The following is an 11,823-nucleotide window of genomic DNA, read 5'->3' on the forward strand; positions in this document are numbered from 1 at the left end:
GTTTTTGAAGTTCTATATAAAACGTTAAATCGTATAGTGAATGGAACATTGATCTCAGTTTAAGGCATTAAGAAAATCGAGTTGTGTTGAATATTTGTAGTAGATTTAGGCTTCACATCCATTGATTTGAGCGGGAGCTTACCTGACAGTTCGGTAAAGACTGCATGTATTTCTGTTTACACCAGGCATGTCTAGGGCACTGTTAGAGATGAGTGGTAAGGTTTGCTGCTCCCCAGGCCTTCTACAGTGATGGTTTTATGAAGGCTGGCACTGAATTCTAGTGTCAAGGATTATTGAAAAACTACCTTAGCACCAGATCATTCCATTGTGAAAGCAATGAGCATCTGAATGACGGGTTCTTCTCATGAGAGATGCTTCCTTTCCATTGCGTTTTTAGGGAGACACCAAAGAAAAGCCTCTGGTTATAGAGGTTAAAGTTTACCTTCCCTGCCCATGGGTGAAATTCCATTACTGTTGTATAGGTGGTCAACTGTTCTGGAGAGCAGTAGCTTAGGTGGAAGCAGTTCTTGGAAGGAGTAGGCAGAGGGCCTGTCCTGTGAACATAGCTGCCCTACAAAGTTATGTGGAGTGGTTTGGAACTAATGTTCTCCAAGCATATTGTTCTTTTATTATTATTATTTTAATTATTTTTACACTCTAAATTTTATTTCCCTCCTGGTCTACCAGATGTCCCCACTCTACCCACCCCACCAGACCTCTAAACTTCTTGGAGCCTCCAGTGTCTTGAGGGTTAGGTGCACCTTCTCTGACTGAACCCAGACCTGGGAATCCTCTGCTGTATATGTATGTGTTAGAGGCCTCATCTCAGCTGATGTATGCTGCCTGGTTAGTGATCCAGTGTCTGAGAGATCTCAGGGGTCCAGGTTAATTGAGACTGCTGGTCCTCCTACACGGTTGCCCTCCTCCTCAGCTTCCTCCAGCTCTCCCCTGTTTCAACCAGAGGGGTCAGCAGCTTCTGTGGTTGGGTGGGTGCACCTTTCAGCTGCCTGTTGGGTCTTTTGGAGAGCAATCATAGTAGGTCCCTTTTTGTGAGTGCCCCATAGCTTCAGTAATGGTGTCAGGTCTTGGGGCCTCCCCTTGAGCTGGATCCCACTTTTGGTCTGTCGCTGGACCTTCTTTTCCTCAGGCTCGTCTCCATTTCCATCCCTGCATTTCTTTCAGACAGGAAGAATTATGGGTCAGAGCTTCGGCTGTGGGATAGCAACCCCATCCCTCACATGATGCCCTGTCTTTCTGCTGGACGTGGATTCAATAAGTTCCCTCTCCTCACTGTAGGGCCTTTCATCCCCCCACCCCCCACCCCATTTTGAGTCCTGAGTGTCTCTCACATCCCAGGTCTCTGGTACATTCTAGAGGGTCTCCCCACCTCCTACCTCCCAAGGATGCCTGTTTCCATTCTTTCTGCTGGCCCTCAGGACTTCAGTCCTTTTCCCCCACCCAATACCAGATCATGTTCCCCTCTCCCGGACCCCTACTCCCGTCCCTTTTCCCTTCTCTGTCCCTTCCTCCCTTCCCCCTTGTGGTTGCTTTCTTCTCCTCAAGTGAAGGGTGTCCTCACTTCAGCTTGTTGACCTTTTTGAGTTCTGTGGACTGTATCTTGGATATTCTGTTGTTTTTTTGTTTTTGTTGTTGTTTGTTTTGTTTTTGTTTTTGCTAATATCCTCTTATTAGTGAGAACATACCATGCAAGTCCTTTTGGGTTAACTCACTCAGGATGACATTTTCTAGTTCCATCCATTTGCCTGCAAAACTCAGGATGTCCTTGTTTTAATAGCTGAGTAGTACTCCATTGTGTAAATGAACCACATTTTCTGTATCCATTCCTCTGTTAAAGGACATCTGGGTTCTTTCCAGCTTTTGGCTACTATAAATAAGGCCGCTAAAAACATAGTGGAAATGTGCCCCTGTGTCATGATGGGGCATCTTTGGAGTATAATCCCAAGAGTGGTATTTCTGGGTCTTTAGGTAGGTCTATTTCCAATTTTCTGAGGAACTTCCAGATTGATTTCCAGAGTGGTTGTACAAGTTTGCAATCCCACCAGCAGTGGAGGAGTGTTTCTCTTTCTCCACATCCTTGCCAACATGTGTAGTCACCTGAGGTTTTGATCTTAGCCATTCTGACTGGTTTAAGGTGGAATCTCAGGGTTGTCTTGATTTGCATTACTCTGAACACTAAGGACTTATGTCTCCCTTTTCATTTCTGATTTTGTTAATTTGGATACTGCCTCTGGGCCTTTTAGTTAGTTTGGTTAAGGCTTTATCTATCTTGTTGATTCTCTCAAAGAACCAGCATTTGGTTTTGCTGATTCTTTGAATAGTTCTCTTTGTTTCTATTTGGTTGACTTCAGCCCTGAGTTTGACCATTTCCTGTCATCTACTCCTCATGGGTGATGTTCTAGAGCTCTCAGGTGTGCTGTTAAGTTGCTAGTGTAAGTAAGATCTCTCCAGTTTCTTTACCAAAGCACTTAGTGCTATGAATTTTCTTCTTAGCACTGCTTTCATTGTGTCCCATAAGTTTGGGTATGATGTGTCAACATTTTCATTGAATTTCAGGAAGTCTTTAATTTCTTTATTTCATCCTTGACCAGATTATCTTTGAGTAGAGCATTGTTCAGGTTCCATGTGTATGTGGGCTTTCTGATATATTTGTTGTTATTGAAGTCCAGCCTTAGTCCATGGTGGTCTGATAGAGTGCATGGGATTATTTCAATCTTCTTGTATTGGTTGAGGGTTGTTTTGTGACCAATTTATATGGTCAGCTTTTGAGAAGGTACCATGAGGTCCTGAAAAGAAGGTGTATTCTTTTGTTTTAGGGTATCTGTTAAATCCATTTGGTTCATGACCTCAATTAGTTTCACTATGTTTAGTTTCTGTTTCAGTGACCTGTCCATTGGTGAGAGTGGGGTGTTGGAATCTCTCACTATTATTGTGTGGGGTTCAGTGTGTGTTTTGAGCTTTCCTAAGTTTCTTTTATGAATATGGGTGCCCTTGCATTTGGGGCATAGATATTCAGAATTGAGACTTTCTCTTGGTGGATTTTCCCTTTAATGAGTACAAAGTGTCCTTCATCATCAAGCTTGATAATATTTTGGTTGAAAGGCTACTTTAATGGATATTAGGATGGCAACTCTGGCTTGTTTCTTGGGACCATTTGCTTTTTAGACCTTTTACTCTGAGATAGTGTTTGTCTTTGTTAATGAGGTGTGTTTCTTGTATGCAGCAAAAGGCTGGATCTTGTTTGTGTATACAGTCTGTTAGCTACTGTCTTTTTATAGGTGACTTGAGTCCATTAATATTGAGAGATATTAAAGACAGATGGTTGGTTCCTGTTATATTTGTTTTTATAGGTGGCTTTATGTGCTTGTGGTTTTCTCCTTTTGGCTTTGTTGTGAGATGCTTAATATCTTCTCTTTTCTTTGGTGTAGGTATCTTCCTTGTATTGGAGTTTTCCTTCTAGGATCCTCTGTAGGGCTGGATTGGAAGATAGATACTGTTTGAATTTGGTTTTGTCCTAGAATATTTTTTTGTTTCTCCATCTATGTTGATTGAAAGTTTTGCTGGGTGTAGAAGTCTGGGCTGGTATTTGTGTTCTTTTAGAGTCTGCATGACCTCTGACCAGGCTCTTCTGGCTTTCATACTCTCTGTTGAGCAGTCTGGTATAATTCTGATGGGTCTGCCTTGTATGTTACTTGGCCCCTTTCCCTTGCAGCGTTTAGTATTGTTTCTTTTTTCTGTGCATTTAGTGTTTTGACTATTATGTGATGAGAGGATTTTTTTTTTCCTGGTCCCATTCATTTATTTGGTGTTCTGTAGGCTTCTTGTACCTTTATGGCCATCTCTTTCTTTAGGTTGGGGAAGTTTTCTTCTATGATTTTGTTGAAGACGTCTTCAGGTCCTTTGAGCTGGGAATCTTCATTCTTCTCTATTCCAATTATTCTTAGATTTGGTCTTTTCATTGTGTCCTGAATTTCCTGCATGTTTGGGTTAGGAATTTTTTATGTTTTGAATTTTCTTTGACTGTTGTGTCTCGTCTACCTTATCTTCTACACCTGAGATTCTCTCTTCTATCTCTTGTATTGTGTTGCTGATGCTTACATCTGTAATTCCTGACCTCTTTCCTAGGTTTTCATTTCCTGGTTTGCCTCCATTTGTGTTTTCTTTATTGTTTTACTTCCACTTTTAGGTCTTGGACTGCTTTATGCAATTCCTTCACCTGTTTGATTGTGCTTTCCTGTATTTCTTTAAGGGATTTATTCGTTTCCTCTTTAGGGACTTCTACCTGTTTACCTGTGTTTTCCTGTATTTCTTTCAGTGAGTTATTTATATCCCCTTTAAAGGACTTCATGAGATGGGATTTTAGGTCAGCTTCCTGATGTTCAAGTGTGTTGGTGTATTCAAGGCTTGCTGTGCTGGGAGAACTGGTTCTGATGATACCTGAGTACATTGGCTTCTGTTGCCTATGGTCTTGCGCTTGCCTCTCACCATCTTGTGTTTGCTGGTCTGGATGACTCTGTCTGAAGTCTACCCCTGTTGTCCATAGGTTGCAACAAGTCTCCTAGCTCTAGCAGACCTTCTGTGGGGCTTTCTAACTGGGGGTTATTCAGAGGGGCAGAGAAGTAGCTGATTTGTTGCCCTGACTGCAGTGGATCTGGGAAGCCTTCAGACTCTTGGGTTTTCAGAGGAGCAGTCACAATGTTGTCCTGTGAGAAGCTGTTCTCCAGAGTGGGGTGGGTCGGGGTCAATGGACTGTGGTTTCTGTTTCCTTGTGTGCAACCACACTCCAGGGAGCCTTTCAGTCTTTTGCGTCAGTTGCCCTACATGCATCAGAGCCCCTGAGAGGTCTTCAGACTGTGGTGTCAATTGCCCAGTTGCCCTGTGTACAGAGGAACTCCTGGGCTGCCCTCAAGCTGTGGTGTCCTGGGTACAGTGGATCTCCTGGGACATCTCCAGTTGTGGTGTCAGATGCCCTGGGTGCAGCAGGTCTCCTGGGATGCCTCAGGATGTGGGATCAAATGTTTCGAGTATAGTGGTTCTTCTGGTATGCTTCAGGATATGATATCAAATGTCCTGAGTGCAGTGGGTCCTCTGGTATGTCTCAGGATATAGCCTCTTCCAGAGAGCAGACTAGCATTCCGTCCCAGCAGAAAGGAGCAGGCTGAAGGGTAGTATATTGTTCTTAACTAATCATGAAGCTCAGTGTCGGAGTATTTGCCTTTCTCTCTTCTGTCTTTTCTGAAAGATCATTTAGAACTCATGGCTAGACCTAACATCTTGTTCCAAAATTCTGATGACCTTTAAGAATGATAGCATGTTTGAAGTTTTCTGCTGTTTGCTGTGTGCAGTATTAAGCATTTCTATAATTAGTGCTTTAATACTACTTTACCCCGGTCTACATAAAAGAACCATAGCTTAGAGAATGAGGCCTTTCCCTGGGGCCACAGTACTGACCAGTGCCAGACTAGGCTCCTTCTAGTCTCTGTTCTTACTGCCAACACTATCCTAGAGATAACTGTGAACAGCGACAGAAGTTTTTGGGCCTCTAGTATATGCCAAGTGCAACATGTCCTTTGAGCTGCTTTCTCAACTCTTCTGGGAAATCTTAATTTGTTTGTCTGTTTGGCTTATTGAGATAGTGTCTCACTGTGTCACCCAGGGTGGCCTCAAACTCATAAAACACCACGTCTGGCTGTTTACTTTTTTCTTAAACAATTTTTATTAAATCTTTGAGAATTTCTTTCAGTGTATTTTGACCATATTCACCTTCCCTCACCCAATCCCAACCCTACTTACCTACCCAGCTTCATCTTCTGTCATTCTTGTTATCTCTCTCTCTCTCTCTCTCTCTCTCTCTCTCTCTCTCTCAAACACATCAAGTCTAGTTTATTGGTTTTGTTTGATTAAGGAAAGTGAATCTTAGGTCAGTTTCCCCAATTCTGCCTGTGTCTGTAACTCCAAGGCCTAACCCTGTTTTAAGAGCACACACTAGACGCCTCCTGATGGCTAGGATTATGCCCTGGGTCCTCCACCTCAGACCATTGCTTGAGAACTTTACCTCACTGTGCCTCAGCTTGCTCTCTTTTATAATGAAACACAGAAAAAGATTTATTCAGTATGGCTACACTGGGAAGAAGATCAAAAGCATGACTCCCAAGTCCTTTCCAAGGTCTAGTTTTAGTTTTTAAAACTCTGTCTGCCTTTGTAGCACAAAGCTAGCCTTGAACTGGTACTAAACTTCCCAGCCTGAGAAAGAATTTTTTTCTTAAGATTTATTTATCTATTGTGTATACAGTGTTCTGCCTGCATGTATGTCTGCAGGCCAGAAAAGGGCACCAGATCTCATTATAGATGATTATAAGCCACCGTGTAGTTGCTGGGAATTGAACTCAGGACCTCCAGAAGAGACAGGTAGCATGATACTTGGCACTGTCCCAGGATTGGGACTTACAGGTTAGGAATCTGACATAAAAACAGCTCCTCACGAATGAAAGCATGGTTGCTACTCTTTGAGCTCCACTTTTAATTCTCTCAGCCCCCATCTCTTCACAGAAGAGGAAGTCCATTTCTTGGCCATTCTTTGCTATTTATTGTTCCTGGGTAGCATTTCCTAAATACATCCATGAAGTGCTTTTTCTGTAGAAGGTTAACTTGTGTAACATGTGGCAGGACCTAGTACTGAGTGAGTTTGCCTTCACTTCAGTCTCACAAGAACTTGAATAGGCTGGTGTCTAATAATGGAGCTGTTGAAATGTTGTATTTCCTGAACTTTTCAGATTTGTCAATGGACTAGGGTCATGTGAAACACACATTGAAGAGAACTTTCAGTTGGACTTTTTAAGGGTACTCTTTTTTTTTTTAGAGATCTTTATTATTATTTTTAGCCACGTGTACTTGTGTATGTGAGTGTGACTATGTGCATGTAAGTACAGACGCCTGTGGAAGGTGGAGATTTGGATCCCCTGGAGCTGGAGTTAAAGGCGGTTATAAGTTAGGAACTGAACTGAGGTCCTCTACAAGACCTCTTAACCTTTGAGCCATCTCTCTAACTCTCCCTCCCCCTTTTAGGCTATAAAGAGGAACAGGAAGGATAAGGTCTGGGAACCTGCCTAATTGAAAGCTTTGTGCCAAGATTGGGGGCTTTCACCTAGTAGTCTTCCTTCTCTTCAGAGATGGAGGCCAAATCATCTGCTGGGCTAGTAGGCGATTCAGAGAACAGGAGACCTCCGAATGGTTGTAAAGAAATGGGGACCTTGTGTATGTCGTATTTGTCAGACACACCAAGTATACTATGTAATTCTCCCTTTAATCCTCACTAAAGCTTAGCAAGACAGGCATGTGTGACCCTCGTTAAGGTCCTTGCTACTGCAAGTCCTGTTAAAAGTCCTATACTGAAACTTGGATGTGGTAGTGCATGCCTGTACCACTATGGAGGCGATGGCAGAAAGATTGCCACATGCCCTAGGTCAGCCCAGGTACATAGTGAGTTCTAGGCCAGTGTGGGCTACATAGGAAGATCCTGTCTCAGTAAAAACTAAAAAATGGAACTTGGTTTGCCCAAGGCCACACAGCTAATGGGTGAATTTGGATCCTGGTCCATCTCATTCTTAAGATGTGAGCACAAATAAACTGGCAGATGCTCCATCCTGCTCATTGTGTGGCTAACCTTGGCTGACCTTTAGGAATCCTTCACCACACCATAGTTGGCACATATGAAATGCACTTGCGAGTTCATAGTAAAGCAGTAGTTCTCAGCCTGTGGGTTGCAACCCCTTTGTGGGGGACGTGGGAGGGTGTCAAACAATCCATGCACAGCAGTCACCTAAAGTCATTGGAAAACACAGATATTTTACAATTCATAACAGTAGCAAAGTTACAGTTACAAAGTATTAACAAAGATAATTTTATGATTCGGGGTCACTATGCATGAGGTACTATATTAAAGGGTTTCAGCATTAAAGGTTAAGAATCACTGTACTAGGGGCTGGGGATTTAGCTCAGTGGTAGAGCGCTTACCTAGGAAGCGCAAGGCCCTGGGTTAGGTCCCCAGCCCCGAAAAAAAGAACCAAAAAAAAAAAAAAAAAAAAGAATCACTGTACTAGAGGGCGCCTGCCTGAAGAACATAACACAACCAGTCACTCACAATTTTGCCAAGGCTGCCTCGGTCACAGATTTAGAACGCATCCTCCAGCCATGTCACTGAAGCTGAGACATGCTGATCTGGGTTCTACGCCTCACAACCGTCTCATCTCTACAAGTACAAGCTGTCCTCTTTCTAGACTTTGTCACATAGGGCACCTAGATTGAGCACCTGACCTGAGTGAGTGTTGCTTGCAGTTAGAGATAAATTCTTCTGGACAACAAACAGTATGAGACACAGGTTTGGGCAGGTTTGCTCAGTGAGAACTCATAGCTTTCTGCCTTGTGCCTCAGAGGCCTTGTTTCTACACTGCCCTGATGTACTTCTTTCTCCTCAGCACGGCCCCGCAGGTTTTAAACACCAGCTCTCCAGCCCAGCAAGCAGAAAATGAAGCCAAAGCTAGCTCGTCCATCTTAATCAATGAGGCAGAACCTACCACGAACATCCAAATCCGACTGGCAGATGGCGGGAGACTGGTGCAGAAATTCAACCACAGCCACAGGTACCTGCTCTATCTGAACTACCTTTTGCCAGCAGTGTCTAGTCCCAGAGTCTAGCATAGATGTGTGGGAAGCAGGCAGCTGTTCTCCCTCGTGAACACCATCAAGCAATCCATGTTTTCCCTGGAGGAGGCAGTGGGTTGGGATGATGAATGTACAAGTAGCTGGGTCTGTCTGTCTGTCCGTGCCTCATCTGTAGGTCTCATTCCTCATCATTAGGATTAAGCTACCAGGTTCCTTGTTCAAAGGAAGTGTCTCTGTGGCTTTAAACTTAGGGAAAGTAAGGCACCATTGAGTGAAGAGACTAGCAGAGAGGTGTTAAGGGTCTATAACAAGTGTGGATACTTAGCAGCTCTTTTCTTTCAAAGAAGATGTCTAAGTTTCATCCATGGTGGGCCAACTAAGCCAGGACTCAGATGTGCGTCACTAGTAGTTTGGCAATTTTTGAGTGATGACCAAGTGTTCCTAATGTTGGTGCTTCCCTCTCAGAGGGAACCCATCTCACCAACCAGTTACTGCTTTAGTTCCCCTCACTGGTTAACCCTGCCCCGGTGACAGCCTGCACAGAGTGTGGGTGAGGGTCTAGGCTGCACCTTGTGTATCCAGGCTCTCATGAACCACTACTACCTAGTGGCAGGAAGAGACTTCTGTTGGTAGGGTATAAGGAAGAACTCCATTTCCAGGGACTGTATCCTTGTGATTCCCAGTTGCACAAAAGTGCCTGGAGGGGGCTCCTAGGACTGAGGTGCTGCTGACATATAGTTGAGAAGTGCCCCTTATGACACCCAAATAAGGTGTGTCTACCCTGCTGGGATTCATGGCCTGTAGGCATAGGCTGTATAGTCAGATGGTCCCAGAAGTGTGTGCTTACAGCCACTTCTATAGCAAGATGGGAACAATAGAAGACAGCCCTTTGTGAAGAGTCCTGAAGTAGAATAGAAATGATGAAAGAAGGCAGAGTGTGGAAGGAAGAAAGGAGAAGAGATATGAGAGCAAGGAAGAAGAGCAAAATAAGGCCGGCTTTGGGACTTCAGGAGATTGTACCTGCCAGGAATGGGTGGGGGGCCTTGGGCAGGGGAAGAAATGAGACTGATGTGCTTTGGCTGCTTGTAGAGAGGAGACACAGGACAGCAGGCAAGGCGAGAAGGAGCCTTCAGACGTATTCCTCTTCCCAAAGGCCAGGGTTGGGGGCCAAGGCAGAGACCCTATTCATTACCTCCCACTTACCCTACTCCTCCAGGATCAGCGACATCCGGCTCTTCATCGTGGATGCACGGCCGGCTATGGCTGCCACCAGTTTTGTCCTTATGACTACCTTCCCTAACAAAGAGCTGGCTGATGAGAACCAAACCCTGAAGGAAGCCAATCTTCTCAACGCTGTCATCGTGCAGCGGTTAACATAACCGCCCAGCTGCTGCCTCACCTCCCTATGTGTCCCCCATGACTGTGGCCATGCCCGTGGGGATTACCTCCTGCCCCCTGTACACCTAGCTCTTCCAGTGCCACGTCTCGTCCGTAGCTCTGGATTCTTAGACTTCAGTTGGACATTTGTTTTCTCTTTAGTTGTATTTCCTGGGTTTTTGTGATGATCAATGGACTTTAAAGAAAAAAAATAAAAAACACAAAAAATTGAAGAACTACCACCAATTCTGTTATATAGAAGCTCCACTGGAGCTGTGATTGATTGCTAGAAAGTCTTATCTCGGGGCATGGTGAAGGGACTCTGCTTTCGTGCTCTGCATAAAGTCACTGGCACACGTACTCCTCTCCTGGTGTGTCCTCCTGCCCAGATGGTCATGTGGAGGTTCCTCCTGGAATGGAGGGTTTCTTCACATTGGGATGTGGGTTCAGTTAGGTATCTAGGAAAAAAGCAGAAAATGACACTAATGCTAACAGCAGATTCAAGTGTGGGGATGAGTATTTATGCATCTTGAGTGCCATTAACTGTAGTTGTAGTTGCAAGAGTCTTAACGAGAAGCAAATTTTATTTGGGCACATGTAATTAACATGTAGCTTTGGAGCACAAGTTCTGTTTTATACTTGTTGCCTGCCCTGTGGACCTTTTGACTTGCAGCAGCTTAAGGCATAACCCAGCCCGGTGAAGACCTACACCATTGAAGGCAGGAGGAAGATAGTAGGGAACTTAGAGCGAGCCTCTTCTGCCTCCCTGACTCTACTGCACTCTGCCCTGCCCTGCCCTGAGCCAGGACTCACCTTGATACTGGGAGCTACCAAGAAGCATCCTTAGGCAGGATCTTGGAAAACAGTGCCCTGCTGGGGCTGCAGTATCTCCTGCAATATGGCCTCTGGCATGTGAAGGTAGCCAGAACCAAAGGTCTGGAAGAACAAAAATTAGTTGTTAAAAACAGAACAAGGACAGTAGAGTTTGTCCTTTATATTGAGCTGCCTGGAAGGAAGTCGGCAGCACCACTATTTCTGCACTTCACATGCGCAGGTCACACTTGGCAAATGGTAGCGTACATGGGCAAGTTTCCAGGAACTGTGCTCTGACACCCAGGCCTTCCTACAGAATTCAGGCCCTTTCTATTCCCTGGTTGTAGCCTACATCCTCCAGTGGTTTGCCAAGGGTTCTGGTTTTTCCCCACCTGTGAAGTAAGTATGGATGGCAGCTGCTCGAACTTGCCCCAGTCTTGTGCCTGGCCCAAGGCCAAAGGAACTGCATAGAATGGGCTCCATGCCCAGGAAGGCTGTTTCCAGCTAGGGGCTTCTGTTCTGGAGGCTCAGATGGAAACATCTGTCCACCCAGATGGGCTTTCATCAGATACTCCAGCTACTTGTCCTGGGCTGTTGAACTCGGCAGTTGTTCTCAACTGCAGCATTTTGGATCATCCTAGCATTTCATGAAAAGTAAGGGAATCACTTGGAATTAAGTGGGCTGTGCCTTACAATGCCTGGACATGTCTTGATCTGATGGAAGAATACTTCATATTCACCAGAGTAAAGGTAAGTTAGTTATGATGCCTGTTTTGTGTTTTTCTTTTGGGGGATAGGGTCCCACTTTTAGCTCTGGCTGGTCTGGAAGTTACTCTACCTCCATTCCAGGCTCCGTGATGCCTTTTCTCACAAGTGCAGTTCAAGCTTGTCCAGAGAAACGTGCTGTTTGTCTCACTACATACATCTGTTCCTCCTTAAAAGATGATCATGGAA

The 11,823-nt window shown here is 44.6% G+C and overlaps 1 protein-coding gene across 2 annotated transcripts in view; it reads left to right on the forward strand.

Moving 5' to 3' along the window:
• The window catches only part of Nsfl1c (NSFL1 cofactor), a 24,604-nt gene extending 14,315 nt beyond the window's left edge, over window positions 1–10,289 (forward strand). Inside the window, exons 8-9 of one of the 2 annotated variants that reach the window (NM_031981.2) lie at window positions 8,493–8,657; window positions 9,896–10,287. In NM_031981.2, the coding sequence (NP_114187.1) occupies window positions 8,493–8,657; window positions 9,896–10,058 (328 nt within the window). In that variant the 3' untranslated portion in view covers window positions 10,059–10,287. Of the gene's footprint in view, window positions 1–8,492; window positions 8,658–9,895 lie in introns of both variants that reach the window. The other variant, XM_087654748.1, reaches the window with a different exon arrangement.
• The last annotated feature ends 1,534 nt before the right edge of the window (window positions 10,290–11,823 follow it).

The sequence above is a fragment of the Rattus norvegicus genome, chromosome 3 (assembly GCF_021556685.1).
Source record: "Rattus norvegicus strain SHRSP/BbbUtx chromosome 3, alternate assembly SHRSP_T2T, whole genome shotgun sequence".
NCBI lineage: Eukaryota > Metazoa > Chordata > Mammalia > Rodentia > Muridae > Rattus > Rattus norvegicus.